The sequence below is a fragment of the Dromiciops gliroides genome, chromosome 3 (assembly GCF_019393635.1).
Source record: "Dromiciops gliroides isolate mDroGli1 chromosome 3, mDroGli1.pri, whole genome shotgun sequence".
Lineage (NCBI taxonomy): Eukaryota > Metazoa > Chordata > Mammalia > Microbiotheria > Microbiotheriidae > Dromiciops > Dromiciops gliroides.
In genome coordinates, this window is record NC_057863.1 from 55,261,425 (window position 1) to 55,281,234 (window position 19,810).

General features: G+C 36.7%; 1 protein-coding gene across 1 annotated transcript in view; it reads left to right on the forward strand.

Annotated features, from left to right (window-relative positions):
* Nucleotides 1–19,810, forward strand: part of XRN1 (5'-3' exoribonuclease 1) — a 113,033-nt gene that overhangs the window by 57,426 nt on the left and 35,797 nt on the right. Inside the window, 7 exon segments of the mRNA XM_043990539.1 lie at nucleotides 5,021–5,183; nucleotides 5,730–5,843; nucleotides 6,002–6,100; nucleotides 7,865–7,980; nucleotides 11,274–11,420; nucleotides 13,535–13,624; nucleotides 13,992–14,127. Coding sequence (XP_043846474.1) covers nucleotides 5,021–5,183; nucleotides 5,730–5,843; nucleotides 6,002–6,100; nucleotides 7,865–7,980; nucleotides 11,274–11,420; nucleotides 13,535–13,624; nucleotides 13,992–14,127 — 865 coding nt within the window.

Consider the following 19,810-nt stretch of genomic DNA (forward strand, 5'->3'; position numbering starts at 1 on the left):
CCATACCTATTTTTTCTAGTCTAATAACCATCAGTTTCTCTTAGATTTAATTTTCTTTTTACCTGAAATCTTGTTCCTTTAGTGTCTCATTGAAAAATTTTTAGAAGTTCAAATCAGTATATTTCTGTATGTGCAGTAAGAATGTTTCTTAAACATTTTGGGTATGCAATTAATGTGATTTATAGGCAACACCACTACCCCCTCCAATTGTGCCCCAAGTTAACTACTCCCGGTTCTAAGTATTTTGTGGATCAGAGCTTTCTCTAACTGTAGCTCACAAGCCTCAGTGATGTTTATGTTTTACCAGTCATTCTTCAAAAACTATGGGTGCATTTAGTGCAAATGGCATTATGTGTAGGGCATCCACACAAGGGCATGGCTGTAACCAGAGTATTCACATCAAGGGGCAGCTCACACTCTGAATGCTGCATAGTCCCCACGGATTCCTACTGATGCCATGTGTTCTTCTCTGCTAGGAGTGGCTGCTCTCCATTGTTTTCTGCCCTGCCCTCCTGCTACCTCATTGTCCCCTGACAGTCAATGATCTTCAGCTCTTTCCAGCCCCAGTACCCTCAGGCAGCATCCTCTGGCAGTGCTATGGTTACACCTCTTTAACCACTTGGGATCCTGTGCCTCCTGCACCTCTTCCTGCAGAGAAGACCACAGTTTTTCAGTCTGTTCTGAGTTTTCTTTTAGAGCTCCTATCCTCTGTGCTATGATTATTTGGCTCTCTGAAAAAGTGGCAGCTCTCCTCCGTCAGCATCCTTAGCCAATAGCTACAGAGCTCTCTCAACCAATGGCTGGAAAGCTCTTCTGCTCAGCCAGGTTGCACCAAAGCTATTGAGACCTCAACCAAGATCAGATTTGCCCTTTGAACTCTTCTTAGAACTTTTCCGTTAACTGATTTTCTTCTGAACTCTTCTTTGAACTGAATTCCTTTTAACTGCCTTGTCTTCTGCAGTCTTACCTGAGTTTCTCACTTCAACTGTTAACTAACCTGTGGCCAGAAATCCATTTTAGTTAAGATTTCTTGAACCCCCTGGCTTAAGTGAATCTCCCCAGAGCTCCACTTCCTCAAATGGAAAAGGGATTGAGAGATATTGTGGTAAGAAAACAATTTTAAACTTACCCCAGCAGCCCTTCTGTTCTATGCAGGTAGCAACAGCTATGCTGGCTAGAGAATTCTGAAAGGCTCTTGACCTTTGTCACTTCCCCCAGCAACCTGTGATAGTCTGGTCTCTTTATCTTACCTCTTAAAGTTCACTTTACTTCTTTACCTTCCCCTCAATTCTGAACCCCACGTAGCTTGCCTTCTTTAATATACCACTCTGTTTAAACTGAATCTTCAAAGTTATCAACAATCTTTTACCTGCTAGATCCAGTGGTCTTTTCTTACTTAAACTCTTAGTAGTTTTTTATACTATAAGTTACCTTTTTCTGCTAGATGCTTTACTGAATAGGCTTCTGTGACACTGTTCACTCCTGGCTATCCTGACCTTTCCTTTTGTCTCCTTTGTTGAATCATCAGCTGTCAACCCTTAAGTATGGCTTTTCCTCTATCCAGGGTCCTTTTCTCATTTCTCTCTCCGTAATGATCTGATCCCATAGATTCAGTTACTTCTCAAATAACTGTAATAATTTTATTTTATTTATATGTATGTATATAGGTGGCACAGTGGATAGAGCACTGGCCCTGGGTTTTATATATATATATAATATCTCTCCAGGGGGCAGCTAGGTGGCATAGTGGATAGAGCACCAGCCTTGGATTCAGGAGGACCTGAGTTCAAATCCGGCCTCAGACACTTGATTGACACTAGTTGGGTGACCTTGTGCAAGTCACTTTTTTTTTTTTTTTACATATAAGGTATTTTTTTTTTCCGTTACATGTAAAGATAGTTCTCAACTTTACAATTTATACAAGCTTTACAATTTCAGATTTTTCTCCCTCCCTTCCCCCTCCCCTAGACAGCAGGTAATCTGATATAGGTTATATCTATATATCTATATACATATACATATATATATATATATACACACATATATATATCCATAATAACATTAATCCTATTTCTGCATTAATCCTGTTATAAGAGAAAAAATCAGAGCAGTGATGCAAAACCTCAAAATAGAAAAAAAAACAACAGCACCCAAAACAAAAGAAATAGTATGGTTCAATCAGCATCTATACTCCACAGTTCTTTTTTTTTTTTTTCTGGATTTGGAGATCCTCTTCTATCATGAGTTCCCTGGAACTCTTCTGTACCATTGCATTGGTGAGAAGAATATAGTCCATCACAGTAGGTCAACACTCAATGTTGATGATACTGTGTACAATGTTCTTCTGGTTCTGCTCATCTCACTCATTATCAGCTCACGTAAGACCCTCCAGGTTTCTCTCAACTCCTTCTGCTCATCATTTCTTACAGCACAATAGTATTCCATTGTATTCATATACCACAACTTGTCCAGCCATTCCCCAATTGATGGGCACCCCCTCAACTTCCAATTCCTTGCTACCACATAAAGAGCAGCTATAAATATTTTTGTACATGTGGGTCCCCTTTCCCCCTTTCCATGATTTCTTTGGAAAAAGACCCCAAAAGTGGTATTGCTGGGTCAAAGGGTATGCACAGCTTTATCACCCTTTGGGCATAATTCCAAATTGGCTCTCCAGAATGGTTGGATCAGTTCACAGCTCCACCAACAATGGAATTAGTGTTCCAATTTTCCCACAGCTTCTCCAACATTTATATCTTCTTTTTTTGTCATTTTAGCCCAATCTGATAGGTGTCAGGTGGTACCTCAGAGTTGTTTTAATTTGCATCTCTCTAATCATTAGAGATTTAGAGCATTTTTTCATATGGGAATAGATAGCTTTGCTTTCTTCATCAGAAAACTGCCTGTTCATATCCTTTGACCATTTCTCAATTGGGGAATGACTTGGATTCTATAATTTGATTTAGTTCCCTCTATATTTTAGAGCTGAGGCCTTTATCAGAAGTACTGGCCTCAAAAATTGTATCCCAGCTTTCTGCCTCCCTTCTAATTTTGGATGCATTGCTTCTGTTTGTACAGAAATTTTTTAATTTAATATAATCAAAATCATCCATTTTGCATTTTATATATACTCTATCTCTTGTTTGGTCAAAAACTGTTTTCCTTTCCAAAGATCTGATAGGTAGACTATTCCTTTCTCTCCTAATTTACCTATGTATCACCTCTTATGTCTAAATCGTGTAATCCATTTTGACCTTATTTTAGTATAAGGTTTGTGCACGTCACTTTAACCCCAATTACCTCACCCCACCCAAAAAAAAGATTTATATAGCCACATCTTGACCCTACTCATTCCTCCCTTGACCTCCCATTCCCTTATTGCCAGCTTCCTACTACTAATCTTCAGCTACATATCTCACCACTATTTCATATTAACATCTGTCTGTTATTCAAACTTTACTTTTTCTGTTGAGGGAATCCTCATCCTTCCAGTTCTCCAGGTCCTCAACTTCAGAGTCATCTTTAACTTTTCACCCTCCCTCATCTCCAGCCTGATTGGTTTCCCAGTTTTACGGATGCTGTTCTCCCAACATCCTTCTTGTTTCCATTTACAGTGCCACCATCCTAATTTAGGCTGTCATTTCTTTTTCTCCTAAAAATTCTCCCTTCTTCCATCCTCTGTCTTCTCTAACCTGTTCTCCATAAAGCTACCAAATTAATCTTCTCAAGGCATAAGCATGACTGCCCTTCAGAAATCTTCAGTGGTTCTCTGTGGCCTTTCCACAGTCGGGCTCGAACTCAGCTTTTCAGATTTATTTCACATTCCTTCTTTTTATGCTCTCCAAATTCCAGCCAAAATGAAGTACTTGCTGTTCCCCAGATTTTACATTCAATTTCATCTCCATGCCTTCACACAGCCTTGTGCTCTCGTGCTTCACCACAAAAGTATATAGTCTCTCCCCTGAGCTATGCTTCTTAGAATTTTTCAAAGGTCCCTGCCTATGTGGAGTCTTTCCCTTCAAAATTACCATACATTTGCTGATCTGAATCCATGTAGCATGTTCCCAGAAAGGTTTTTAAGGCCAGAGGTGTTTCATTTTTGCCTTCATATCCCCAGTTCCTATAGGGTACAGTGTCTTTACCATAGAAGACACTTAGACACAAATTGTTTGTTGCTTTACATTGAATAGAATTGGTCATCAAGACACAAGGGAAGAAATTATATTTTCAAATGCTGCCGTTTGAGTAAATCCGTGTTTCTGCATTAGAATTATTAGTCTTGATTTTTTTTCCTTCTTTCAGGTACAATTTTAGTTTTGTGTTAGACAGTATCAAAGTTATATCATCGGGGCAGCTAGGTGGCACAATGGTTAGAGCACCGGCCCTGGATTCAGGAGTACCTGAGTTCAAATCCGGCCTCAGACACTTAACACTTACTAGCTGTGTGACCCTGGGCAAGTCACTTAACCCCAATTGCCTCACTAAAAAAAAAAAAGAAGTTATATCATCAAATATTATGCTTCTAGAAATTGTTTTTTATGAAGTGAGTCACTGTATAAATTAAGTATTGGACAAATTTAGATCTGTAATTTGTAGTGTATTTTTTAAACTACAAAACTCGTTCAAATTAAATGTTACACAGTTTTAAAAGCATAGTAGCTATAAGTTACTTTTTTTTTCACTATTAGTTTTATTCTGCTGGTGCCTTTTTCTACATACAAGTGTCTTAAAATAATTTAAAGAATATATATATACATAGGTTTTTCCATAAGAATTTTGTGTAATTCTTATTTTTTCTCACAATATGCTAGTATACTATGAGTAGAAACAGGTAACAGGAGAAAAACATCAACAATACATCAAACATAAAAAGTATATCCAGTGTTATTCACATATTGCTTTAAAGGTTTTTTCTGGTCATTTAATTATTAATCCAGTTGAAACAGTTTTGGACAGGGACTGGGTTCTACTCCCGACTCACTTATATATATAAGTTTTTCCCTTGTATTCCCCCTTTTAGCTACCTGAGAAGAAAAGGAATAATAATAAATGAAACTTCTGTTGTTGTGTATGCTCAGTTACTTACCGGTCATAAATATCAATTAAATCAAAATGGTGAGGTTCATCTGGAGAAACAGTGGTCAAAACAAGTTCTTCCTTTTGTTTATCAAACTATTGTCAAGGTAAGGCTCCTTTTAGGCTTCAATCTCTTCTTGATGCCTCCTATTGCACACTACGTAAAGAAAAAGATAAATCCTGTTACCTTTTATGAGGTATTAAAACGGAAAAAATAACTTTATGATTTATAATTATGACTGTGACATTTCCTGAATTGCTGACATTCTAGAGAGAATGGTAAAAGACAGGATTAAGCTTATGGTAGCCAGATTTTTCAAAATGTAAAGCACTATTTGTAGCCATGCATTTACATTTTTTGGATTTGTGTGCTACTAATATATTTTCCTCCCCCAAAATAAGTAAGACTAAATAAATTAGTAAACATAAAATTACCTTTTTTAGCAGTAATCTTAAGGTATAGTTACTCTCTGAATATCCGACAATGGACTTTAAAAGACACATGGTACTTCTTTCCTTTTACAATATCTAACTGTATTATTGGTAGAAAATAATCATGGGTAAAATTTTCCTTCCATACAGTTACAAACCCACAACAGAAAAAATTCTTTAGACAATTTCACTCTTACTGATTTTTCTATTTTTGTTTTTAGGATATCAGTGCTTTTGACACACATTTCTCTAATATCAAAACACTGGATGACCTATTTCCACCTAGAAGTACAGTCTTTATGCTGGGGACTCCTTACTATGGCTGCACTGGCGAAGTTAGTTCTAGTTATTTATTACTATTTCCATTCACTTTTCATATTTTTAAACTTATATGGCTTATATTTTAATTTAGGTGAAAAGTAAAATGTAAAAAATCTTTAACAATCTTTTATTTCTTTCCCCCCCACACACACACATACCATCCCCACCAAAGGTTCAGGATTCAGGGGATGTAATCACAGAAGGTAGAATTCGTGTGGTTTTCAACATTCCATGTGAACCTCATCTTGATGCCTTAATACAGAACCAGCATGTGAGTATTAGTCATTCACCTTGTCTAAACAAATACTCTGTCAGTTCATGAGATGTTACAGTAGTAAATGGCATTCAGAGATATTAATGGTATTTAAAATGTATTTATGTAACTTTCTCCAACAAACGAACTATTCTGTGTAATAACATGTATCTTTTATATTAGAAACATAAAAACATTTCCATCTCATGATTTTGGTTCCTGATGATTAAGATCTCTAATACCTAAAACTAATGCAGTTTTTAAAAGAAGATAAAGTGCTTATGTTTAGCTAGTACTTATGTTTCAAACGCCTTTGCAAACCATCATACAATCCTATTTTTCAGTGAAGATTATTAGTTCATACTTGTGCAGAGTTATCATGGTGGACAAATCCTCTAGGAAGAAATTGACTAGGTTCAAAGATCAAATGCTTCATAAATCACACAAAGCATAGTTGCCCATATTTTAAACCTTAGAGGATAAAAAAAGATTTTTCAGTAGAGCTGTTGCCAGTTGAAGATAAACAAGACTAACTGGACAAAAGTTTATGCTATGAAGTTTTCTTCCTCCCTATCACTGCTTTTGTGCATCCTCCTTCCCATAGGATTAAATGTTCTTCTAATCTCTCCCCCCTTTCTTCCTCCTGGACTTTTATTGGGTCCCTGACATACAAGAGAAGAAAATGTTCACTGATAAACAGATAGCTGGAAGATAACAGTTATACCCCCTTTCCTTATTATCAACTGCTCCCTTACTCACCCTCAGATTTAATGCTTTGACAGCTTGTCGGGTTGGGCATCATTGTGTGAGGTCAATAATCTGGCGCCCCTTTCCCTGATTATGGCTACTGTGACCTTATTTTCTCCATCAACAATCCTGGTGGTTGCATCAGATAATATGGCTGTTAACCATCATTGATACCATTCCCTTCTCTGACTGAACATGACCTCATCCTCTCCTCTACTTTCTCTAAACCACTTCTGCCTTCTTTTGCCCTGAGACTTACAAATGTATATATTATTTTATAGGGCATTTATCATTAGTTAGTGTTTATCATAATGTAATCTCCATATCCCTTGGAAAAAAATCTCTGTGGCTCCGATTTTATTGCTGCTTCTAATAATGAAGTTTCTAATAAAGTGTGTTGTTTTCATTGGTAGAGGCTTTCATTCTGAACCCCAGTTTCATCATCTATAAAATGGGGACAATAATACTTGCACTTCCTTCCTCAGAGAGCTGTTATGAGAAAAGTCCTTTGCAAATTATAGCATGATATAAGATTTTTATTGTTGTTTATTATCATTGATATAAGGGACTAGGTTCATTTGTAACAGCTGATTGATACAGTTTTTTGCCTCATGAAAAAAATGTGTAGATTGGTAGTAATATTTTTTTTTGCCAAACTATCTGCATTGTATCTTCCTGTGGATAAACAAGATTTCAATCCATTCCCGTGTGTGTGTGTGTGTGTGTGTGTGTGTGTGTGTGTGTGTGTGTGTGTGTGTGTGTGTGTGTGTGTACGTACACAGAGAGAAATTTTCATGTTTTCATTCTTAGGAACACAATATTTAATGAGAGGTAAAAACAAATACTCTCCATACAAGTTTATTTTCTAAATAAATCGGCTATATGTCAAGAATCCCTACATTGACATAGTTGAAGGGTGTAGTCATAGATTTATCCCCTTTGAAATAAGTGCAGAGATTAAAGGTAAAGGAAATAATATAAAGCACATGTTTCTGCCCTGCACCATAATGATTTTTTTTGTTTTTATATTTAAAGAAATATTCTATAAAATACAATCCTGGATATGTTTTGGCCAGTCGTCTTGGAGTGAGTGGATACCTTGTTTCAAGGTTTACAGGAAGTATTTTTATTGGAAGAGGATCTAGGAGAAAGTAAGTTTTTAGAAAAATAATTAATACTATTAAACTGGAAAGAAAATAAAATATTTAATGTTTCAATACTGATTTAAAATGTAATTTTTCTTAAGTCAGTCATTCGTATAAATTCCTCTGATAATTGATTTTTCATCTAATTCAACTATTATGAAATGTCTTGTCCAAAAAAAATAATAATTCTTTACTAGAATAAGTAACTAATTGAACCTTGAAAAAAGGTATCAGAGTGTCTGTAAGTCCTAAAAATGTTATTTGAGAGGTTGGAGTCCAGATGGAAAAATAGCATGAAGAGTTTCAGTTAAGTACAGTCAACCTCCACCACACACTCACACAGATATAAAAAATGCAGCAAACAGAATCCTGATTAGAAAACTCCAGGGAAAAAAGTCACAGTGAATCATTTTTCCATTTCACATTGGCAATGGGAGGTAGAGAGGGTTATGGACACTGGGGAGGGGAGTAGAGATGGGGGGGTGGGATAAGAACAAGGACACAGCATTACAATCAGGGAGAGGCTGTGCATGACAGGAAGAAGAGGTCCTGGATCCAGCACAAGGGGATTAAACTGGCAGTTGTGTCACTCACTACTCAGAATAGATCCAGGGCAGTCTGAGGGCAGCACCTGCATCTAGGAGTGGTGTTCCATGATGAGGTATGGTCATGTCCCTTAGCTGTATGCTAAACAAGGAGCATGCCACAGCTGGATGACTCTCCAGGAGTGGAACAGGAATCTTCATTTCTAGCCTCCAGCCTAGTCTGAACTCTGCAGAAGAATGAGCAGGGCAGGAAACCCAGACCAAAGGAGAGGCTGCAATTTTGTCACTGAACCAATAGAGATTTCCCAGATGGCTAATAGTGGCTAAGTCCAGGAACACTACTGGAACCTCAGCATAGGTAGGTGTGTTGCTCAAAACCAAACACAGGTCAGGAGCTTGCAAAGTTTGGACACGGAGGGCAGGTTTTTCACAGATTAGACAACTTTGGGAGCACTAAAAGATTTAAGAGGCAAAGGCTGAACTCTTCTTGAATCCTGGAATAATATAACACTTAATTCCCCAAGAAAACAACAGTGCGACCTTCAAGGACACAAGCTCAACAGAAATTCCCTCCACAAATTCTCAGAGATCCTGGTCCTAACATAAAGTCTGAAATCAAGATGTAGACTGGAAGAATGAACAGACAGAAAAAAGAATCTCACCACAAAAAGCTGTTATGATGACAAGAAATATTCAACACAAACTCAGAAAAAGAGAATAACTTGGGGGGGGGGGTCGGGCAATGAGGGTTAAGTGACTTGCCCAAGGTCACACAGCTAGTAAATGTCAAGTGTCTGAGGCCAGATTTGAACTCAGGTACTCCTGAATCCAGGGCCAGTGCTTAATCCACATGCCCCCCAAAAGAGAATAACTTTAAAACATCTATAAACAAGGTCTCAAAGAAAAACACAACTTAGGCACAAGTTCACCTAGAATTCTAGAAAAGATGAAGCAAGAGTTTTTTTAAGCATTTAAAATATTATAAATTTAAATGAGAACACTAGAGGAAGAACTAGAAAAGAAATGAGAGCTGTGGAAGAAAAAACTGGAAAGGAAATTAATAGCTTGACACAAGAGGTAAAAAAACTTTACCTGAGCCACAAACAACCTGAAAATTAAAATGGAGTAAATGGAAGTTAATAACTCCATGAGAGAGGGCAGCTGGGTGGTACAGTGGATAAAGCACCAGCCCTGGATTCAGGAAGACCTGAGTTCAAATCCAGCCTCAGACATTTGACACTTACTAGCTGTGTGACCCTGGGCAAGTCATTTAACCCCCGTTGCCCCACAAAAAATAAATAAATAAATAAAAACCACATGAAAAAACAAAGGAAAAATAAAGGGAAGGGGGGGCTTTGATGTAAGGTATATATCATTAAAAAAAACAACTGAACTGGTAAACACATCAAGGAGGAAAAAAATAGTAATCATTTAGAGTACCTGAAGCCATGACCAAAAAAAAGAGTACTGCTGTTTCGTTATATTTCAAGAAATCTTTAAAAAAAAAACCCGCCCAGATTTCTTAGAACTAGGTGGCAAAGATGAACAGAAAGAATCTATTGATTACTTCTTGAAAAAAATCCAAAATGAACATAACCAAAATTCAGAACTTCCAGGTCAAAGAAAAAATACCATAAGCAGCCAAAAAGGAAGAATTCAAGTTTCAAGGAGCCACAGTCAGGATTATACATGATTTGGTACTTTTCATTTTATAGGAGTAGAGACCTTGGAATATGGTATTCTGTTTGGGGGAAAGGGAGAGAAAGGATGAGAAAAATCATCTTCTATAATCCAGGTACAACAAGAAATCTACACAAACAAGGAGAAGGGGTGAGAGGAAAGACTGACATTCGAACCTCATTCTCATCCAAAATAGTGAAAGGAGGGATGAACACACACACACACACACACACAGAATTCAATACAGACATATATTTCACTGAGCAGAGAAAGAGGGAGAGGGAGAGGGAGGATAAGTTATGAGAGAGATTAGTCCTAAGCAAAACAAACTAAGGCTATACCAGAAAGACTTACAGCACCTCTTTTTGTGGTGATGAGTTAGAACGGTTGGGGACGTATCAATTTCCTTTGACAAAGCACAAGCTGACATATTATGATGCTGGGACACTGTTACGATGTCAGAAATGATGACGGGGATGCTTTCAGAGAAGCCTGGAAAGGCTTGCATGAACTGCTACAAAGTGAAGTGAATAGAACCAGGAGAACAAAGTACATCATAATAATAGCGCTGCCATTTGAAACACTTTAGAAACTCTGATGAGCAAACTAATCCATCAAGATTCAAGAGGACCTACAGTGAAACATCCTACCCACCTCTTAATAGAGAAGTGATGATTCCTGAGTGCATATTGAGACTTTTTTGCACATGGCCAGTTTGGGAACATTTTGCCCAACTGCATGTGTTTGTAACAGATTTTTTTTTTCTTTCTCATTGGGAGGTGAGGGAGGTAGAAGAAAAGGTAGATTTTTGTTGAATGGAAAAAAATTAATTAGAAAATTGTAATATAATTCAATTCCCTGCCTCTTGGGGTTTTTTTTCCTCTTTAATGAAGTATGTGGTTTATTTTTCCTTGGTTCAGCTTTGGGGGTTTTTCTTCTACTTTCAATTGTTATTTGCCACAATAAATAGCCACAATAAGTAAAATATAGAATCAAAGCTAAACATTGGGAAACAATTTTAATTTGTTATCTAATCAAAATTAATAAGCCATTTTTGTTTGTTTTTTTAAACAGTCCCCATGGAGACCATAAAGCCAATGTGGGATTGAACCTGAAGTTCAATAAGAAGAATGAAGAAGTTCCTGGCTACACCAAAAAAGTTGGCAATGAATGGATGTATTCTTGTGCTGTGGAGCAGCTCCTGGCAGAGTACCTTGAGAGGTAGTTGCTCATGAGGTCCCTCCCCATAATCTTCCCCACAACTATAGGATTTAGTAGCATTAATTCATTTTGTCAAAATTGGTTTTAAATGAACCATAAGCATTTAATTCATAGTTTGATTTTCTTTAGTAGTGCCACCATCACAAGTGCCCACATCATTCAGAATGGCAAAATAGAGTGAATGGTGACCATAATTAATGTCAAAGAGAGAATGAGAAATAAAGTACTTTAAAGTACTGAGCTATAGTTGTATGATTTCCTCTTGAAATCATACTTTTTTTTTTTTTTTGCAGGGCAGTGAGGGTTAAGTGACTTGCCCAAGGGTCACACAGCTAGTGTCAAGTGTCTGAGGCTGGATTTGAACTCAGGTTCTCCTCAATCCGAGGCCAGTGCTTTATCCACTGTGCCACCTAGCTGCCCAAGTTGTACTATTTTTGATAAATGAGAGTTTCTAAGCCAGAACTTTGCTTCAGCCAGATATAACTCTCATGCAAAAAATCAGGGTGTAGAACTTAATTTGTAATCTTTTTAAAAAAAAAGTCATATTTTTACATATTTTTTTCAGTGTTTTATTTGAATTATCCTCATTTTTATAAATAATAGCTCTCCAGTCTTCTAAGACCTTAAAAGAATATAAAATTGTAATGCTGGAAAGGACCTTTGAAATGTCCAAAAGATGAAAAAACTTAAGCTAAGAAGTTTTGACTTGTCTAGAGTTATGTATTTAGTTAGTTGAAGAGACCCAAATCTCCCAATTAACTGTTGTTTTGACCATACTAATGCTATGTACATCACCTCCTATGTGATACAACGGAAAGAATGTTGGACTTGGAATCTTGGCTTCAAACCCATCTGTAGAACTTAGTAGCTATGAGACTTTCGGCATGTTACCTAACCCTTCGGAGCCTCAGTTTCCTCATCTGTAAAAGGATTCTAATAATATCTGTAGTACTTACTCAGCAGCTCATAAGGATTAAATGAAATGATATACGTGGTTTTTCAAACCTTAAAGTACTAAATAAACTGTTAATATCACTATATGTTTTATGAACACAGTTCACTTACATGTGTTGATGTAGAAGTGTCTTAATATTTTCAAATAGCTGAGAAACTGAAAATGCTTAATTGTAAAGTGGACAACTATTTACTGAAATCAGCATGTTAACTTTCATGTGCAATTTCAAAGCTTTTATTCCCTAACAATTTAAATTTTGCTGATGTAATCATCCCAGAATTATGCACAGAATAGTCTCTTAATAAATATTACTAATTGATTTTTTTGCATTTTGTAACCATTTGAGAGGATGAAGGATGAGGACTTACTACTATGATATTTTCAGAACATATTCTTTTCAGCAACTAACTTTCAGAATGATTTTTTCAAGTTTTCAATTACTATAGGATTTTAAATTTTCTTTCAAAAATTTTAAGTATATGTATATATTTGTTTGACTGGGATACCAAATTTCATATTTGTTATTTTCTTTCATTTTTACATATCTAGTCTTATAAATTTATTTCTGGAAAGGTAAATTTAAAATTTTCTGTTAGTAATAAGTATAAATTAAACTAGGATTTAAACATGTATGAATGGATCCTGGAGAAAGTTAATGTCTTAGTTATCACTGTAAGAATTAAGGTAAGAGGGGCAGCTAGGTGGCACAGTGGATAGAGCACTGGCCCTGGAGTCAGGGGGACCAGAGTTCAAATCTAGCCTCAGACACTTAACACTTACTAGCTGTGTGACCCTAGGCAAGTCACTTAACCCCAATTGCCTCAGCAAAAAAAAAAAAAAAAGAATTAAGGTAAGATAATCTATCAACTTTATTGTAAAGATAACAAAACAAAACTCTAAAATCTTACTTTCTCCCATTTATTCAAGCTTGTACAAAATTATCATAATTAAAGAATGCTAAATATCACAAATTCTTTGAGATTTATCATCCTTTACTCTCTGACTAGCCTACCTGTAGTGGTTCTTCTGAACAAATGGTTACAACGTTCTGGCTCTTGAGTCTTTTAAATCTCTTTATAAATTCTCTAGCTATAGTAAGCAATCCTCTATGGTTGCAGAGAAAGACTATAATTAAAATGCATTTTATTATTGTTGGCAGGGTACCAGAACTCTTTAGTTATGTAGCTAAGAACAGCCAAGAAGATGTGTTCTATGAAGATGACATTTGGCCTGGTGAAAATGAGAATGGGTATGTAATTTTTGTGTCATTTTAATGATGCAGTAGTTCAAATCAATGGTCCCAGTTATTGACAAGACTAATTTTAAAATCTTCATTTTCCAAGTAAAATAAATTATATTTTAATCATGATGCTAATGGGATCTTTTTCATTTCATATGTTCAGTGAATGTTTTTAAGATATGATTTCTGTGATGTTGATTTTGGTTTTAGGACAGGACATTTCCAAGTTTATGTTGGATCTCTGTCTCCAGAATAAACTTAAATGATTAACTTTAAGATCATAAATCTGGGGACTGTTATAATTTGCAGTGATATATAATTCCCTCAGAACATTTTTACCTCTGGAAGAAAAATAATGAATTTTTTTTTAATGTAGTGCTGAGAAAGTTCAAGAAATTGTTACGTGGCTAAAGGCGCATCCTGTCAGTGCTTTGTCTCGCTCATCTTGTGATTTACAAATTCTGGATGCAGCTATTGTTGAGAAAATTGAAGAAGAAGTAGAAAAATGCAAGGTACATGTTTTCAATAAATGGGATTGAATGAATGAAATAACAACAGAACTAAAAAACAATTTGCAAAATTTTGCAAATGATTTATTTGTATTACAACTAAATAAACATATTTACATGTTGGTATCTAGTAATCCTAAGATTTTAGTAATATCACAACCTTTTCACAACAAGAATTTTGATTCATCATTTATAGCAAACACAGGGTCTGGATGTATAATTTAGGGGATTGTTCCATCTTTAATTTTATATATATGTGTATAGTGTGTGTGTGTGTGTGTGTGTGTGTGTGTGTGTGTGTGTATGTGTTTTTTCTAATTACAGTAAAATTAATGAGGCTAGATAGTTCTGAATTATTTGAAAAGCCAAAGATGATCCTGTTCAGTATGAATAGTTATTAAACAACAAAGTTAAACAAGGCACTGGTTTTAGAATACATTTTTAGACATAATCAAACATAAATTATATGAGAGGTACATGACGTAGAGATCCCTCCCATGATTCAAACACACAGGCAATTCTTTTAAGGCTGTAAGTTAGAGACGAGTGTCTGCCTTCTTTCAACATTGAAAATTTCCTACATAAATTAATTCACAGTTCCAAATTCCTACTGCACCTCCATATTTTTATGAAATCACTTCTAAAGCATCACCTCTTCTTACACTTAGAAACCCAGTTATTATCCTGATGGTCTTATTTTGGAGATTGCAGTCTATTGCATTCTGTAAATCTTGCAATGGCCTTTGACCAAAATCAATAAAAGTCTGATCCAACCAAGATTATAAGATTGTTAATTTATGTCTTTTTTGTTTTTCATTTTAATCTTGATTAAACAAGAGCTAAGTAAATTGTCTCTGCATATATTAATCCAGTTATGTCTCAAATGAGCATCCCAAATGAAAAGCATGATGTAGATAATGTTTAGAGACAGGCAACATTTTTGTCAATATTGCCCAGATAAGATTGTCAGTAATAAAGCAGTGGATAAGTAAAAATGTATCCGTGACTGTATTAGAAATGCAGATTTCTTGCCTTTAATCAGATGCTCAACAAGTATTCATTGAACTTCTACTATGTGCACATGGTGTTATTATAAATTTATGTGTATGCTGTCTTCTCCATTAGAATGTAAGCTCCTTGAGGGCAGGTGTTTCTGATTTTTCTTTGTATTACTAGTACTTATTAGTACATTACCTGACACAGTTCACTTAAATGCTTGTTGATTGATATCCAAAAGGATCCAAGGTGATCGAACCATAATTCATGTTATTACAGTGTTACAGGGTTCTTGGACATCATCTGACATCCCCTCATTATTTTATATTTGCTACTTCTTAAATAATTGTATAATTACTTTTACATGGGTATGCTACAAAGTTCTCACTGCCTTTATTATGAATTTAAAATGTATTTCTTAGACAAATAAGTATATACTTAGTCTGAGTAGATATACAGTGGATATAAAATATAAATATAAAATATAAAGTATATATGAAAGGCAATGAATTTGATAATGTGTAACCTAAGCTCCATTTCAGCACTTCAGTAACCTAAAATCGTATTATGCATTTATTTCATCCATTTATCTCAGTGTCTGCTAAGTATATGTACTTCATTGTAGTCTTATGTAAGTTTGATTTTCTTTATTCGTCATCAAAAAATGTTCACTAAACACTTCTGTGTGTATGTGAGAAGTTATAATCTGAGCTGATAACATCTTGTCCAAATCAACTTGTTTCAAGGGAATTATTTTCCAAAAGAGACCTCAGTATATGGATAACAGCAAGATCAGACTTAGTTTGAAAAGAAATTAAAGTCTTAATTGCCTCCAGCCATTTTGGATTATAACATAGCAAGTTGCAAGAAGATAACACTAGCAGAATCAAGAAATCTTTCCTTTTCTATAGAATTTTTGGGAAAAAACATTGCTTTTTGTTTTCTGACTCAGCTCCCAAAATATATGTTGTTTTATTCTGATGAAACTAACATAGCATTACATTTTTCTAACATTCAGTTATGACATTTTCTTTGATAACACTATGCTTTGTTAATAACTGCTGCTAAGTTGGACTTGACCACATTTATTAAGCTCCAGCCATGTGCAATATACAGTCTGAGAATTTAGGGTACATAGGGAGATAAAGTCCTGCTCTCAAGTAGCATAAGAATGCAAATAAGAGAGGAGGAGGAGGAGGAGGACTTTCACCTGGGATTATCAGTGAAAGCTTGGGGCTGAAGGTAATGACTTAGGTCCAAAGATATGGGAACCTGAGTGAAAACTCCATTTCAGTAATGGGAAAACAGCATAAACAATGGCAAAGACAGGCAAAGGAAGCCTAAGAACAGGAATTGGACAATGCTTTGAGCTATAGAATAATGTATAGCAGTATACATAAAACTGAGGAGGCAGACAATGCCCAGAGTGATGTGGTAATAGGGGTCAAGCAAGAAGATCACCCAGACCACAGTGCAGAGCAGCAGGTGAGCTAGGTAGAACAATCGGGAAGCTATTAAAATAAGCTGCCAGAAGCTATAGGAAGAAGAGACAAGGGCCTAAACTAGTAGGATGGTTAGATTGGATTAGAGAGGGCAGGGGGAAAAAAAACTAGGAACGGTTAAGACTTGGAACCTACCTGGATATGTGAGGTGAGGGAAAGGAAAGAATCCAGAATGCAGACACTCAGAAGGCACAGGCTAGATCTCTCCTGCATCTGTGTACACTGCCAGACTCTGCCCCTGTCCCCAAGAAGCATGCATTCTCCAGGAGGCAGAGGTTAGCAGTAAATGAGGAAAGAGGCACTAAAGTGTCAAAGTTCCATTTTAGACATGTTGACTCCTGTCACTCACCCTGGGAAGACGTGTAAAATCTGAGGTTTGTGAAGCCAGTGTAAGTGACCAGCACTAGATGGTGGTAAAGACACCAGCCTCAAATACTGCTAAATGTTTATCTTCCTAAATAATGCTGATAATTGAGAGTAGAATATATGCTTCTTTGAAGCACTTTTCTAGTGCTGTATCCACCATGGTCAGAAAATTGTCCGGGTGACTTGGTTACCCCAGAACCTTTCTTCAGTCCCTGTTACGTACCAGGCGTGGTGCTACATTTAGAGGCTACAGAGACTCTAAGGAGCTTCCACTCTTTTCAGGGAGAAGGCCCTAGTGGCCAAGAGGGGAAGAGGCTCCCTGTTGAAGGTGATGTTTTAGCTAAATCTCAGAGGAAATGATTGATGTACGTATGGAGATGGACAAGGCACCACACGGGAGGAGTGATAATAAAGCCTCTAGTCCCCAGAGCTTGTGAGAGGGATAGAATGCAGTCTCAAAGGTAGGTGGTGCCCGCTCACAAGGAGTTTTAAAGGCCAAGTGAGAGATCATATTTGATCCTAGAATTAAGAGTTAGACTCTGGTAATAGTCCAGGCTTCAGGAGGGCGTGAACTAGGGGTAGCTATGAGTGAATAAAGGGGAATGAATGCAAAAGATGTGAAAGAAACAACAAGATTGGGCAGCTGTTTGGATGTGTGGCATAAGTAAAAGTGAAGAGCTGAGCATGACACTGAGGAGGAGCGCCTGGGTAATTAGACAGATGGGGGTCTACTTGACAAAAATAGGGAAATTCGGGAAAGTATGGTATGGAGGAGGGGGAGAAATCAATTTTGCTTTGGACATTTTTAGTTTGAGATGACTGGCACATCCAGATCAAAATATCAAATAGGCAGTGGAAGGTAATAGAACTGGATCTTAGGAAGGAGACCAGAAGTGGATTTATCAGGAAAGATTTCATGTATACAGTGGCACTTGAGCCAAGTTTAAAGGAAACCAGAGATTCTTAGAAGCAAAGCAAGAAATTTGTTTTACTTTGGTTAAGATACAAATCTTTCCAAAATTACATTTCTGTTCTTTGTAAAATAATGTACTAGACACAGTTAATCCCTTTCTTACCAATACAGGTTTATCATCAGGAATATAATTTATTGTATTATGCTATAATGTAGGGATGTCCTCAGAGACTTTGGATATAGGGCAGCACCAAAATAACTCATGTACTAAATGTGTCCAGAATAGTCTGCTTTTTATATTTCTTGTGTGTTAGTGTCTTTGTGTCTCTGTCAGTTGTCAGTTCCTGTCGTTTTTAGGATACCTGCCTATTCTCAGCTAACAAACACTGAGGTTCTTAAGAGTGGGGATTATTTTTTTTGCCTTCTAATATCCCCAGTGCTTAGCTCAGTGCCTCAAGTAGAGTAAGTGCTTAACAAATATTTATTGACTGACTTTGTGATACATCTTTGGAGTACAGAGAAGCTTTTGTTTCCTTTCAGGTGTTGAGCTGTATTCTAGATCAAAGCTTCTTAAACTGTGGGTTGAGAGACCCCATATGGGGCCACGTAACTGAATGTGGCGATCACGAAAAATTTGGCAACAGTAAAAGGTTACGTATACCTATTTTATATACCTATGTATCCAGGGTCATGTAAAAATTTCTTGAGCAAAAAGAGGTCACAAGTGGAAAAAGTTTAAGTAGCTCTGTTCTAGATGGTATTATTAGATAGGGAAAAAAGAATTACTGAATTTGTTTTCAGTAAGAATTACTTTTAAAATCAGCTCTTGGGGGCAGCTAGGTGGCGCAGTGGATAGAGCACCGACCCTGGAGTCAGGAGTACCTGAGTTCAAATCTGGCCTCAGACACTTAACACTTACTAGCTGTGTGACCCTGGGCAAGTCACTTAACCCCAATTGCCTCACCAAAAAAAAAAAAAAATCAGCTCTTGTATTGGATTTCAATTATATCCCCAATATTTTCTCTCACAGTCATAAGACCCAGATGTTCTATACTTAAGAATTTCAGCACCTACTCCAAATTTATTCCATGTGCAAGCTATTGTCTGATTACTCATCTTCTATCTTAGGAGACCAATTGGAGTTGTCAGTCAGCTGGGGACTTGATTAGAAAGTATTTTGTTATTTCAGATGTTTCTTCCTTTGGTGTTTGAGAACGATTGAGACAACCTGTGTAAAGCACTTTGCAAACTGTAATGCTCTATGTAAATGTTAGCTGTTATTATTGAGAGAAGGAATACCTGAGCTACGCTCTAATCACCAAAGAATGTGTATGGGCAGGAGCCCCCTCAAATAGCCCTCTCCATCCTAAGCCTAGTACAGGTCTGTCTCTTCCTCCACTCATCTCTGTGATCCCAAGTTCTCAGCAGCCATAGGGAAACGCCCTTCACTTCTACCATCCCCTGTTTTCTCAACTCCATCATTGTCTCCACATCCTTACTTTCCATTCCTTAGTCCCTTGCAGTCTGGCTTCCAACCTCAGTATTCAACTGAAACGGTTCTCTCAGGGTTACCTGTTACCTCTTGATTGCTAAATCCAACAGCTTTTCCCCATTCGTCATCCTCTTTGCAGTTTTTGACTCTATTTAGGTAGGACCTTCCTTCCTTTCCAGATGCTATCATTCCCTCATTTTTATGGTACTATTGTCTCCTGTTTGTCCTAACAGTCTGACTGCTCTTGCTCACTCTCTTCCTCTTCTACCTTCTAACTGTTGTCCCTCAAGTGTTTGCCTTGGTCTCTCTTATATCTCTTTACAACCTCACTCTTGATGATCTCATCTGCTCCCCTGAGAACAATTACCAGCTTCCCATCAGTGACTCCAAACCTCTCCATTCCAACCCATCCTCCAT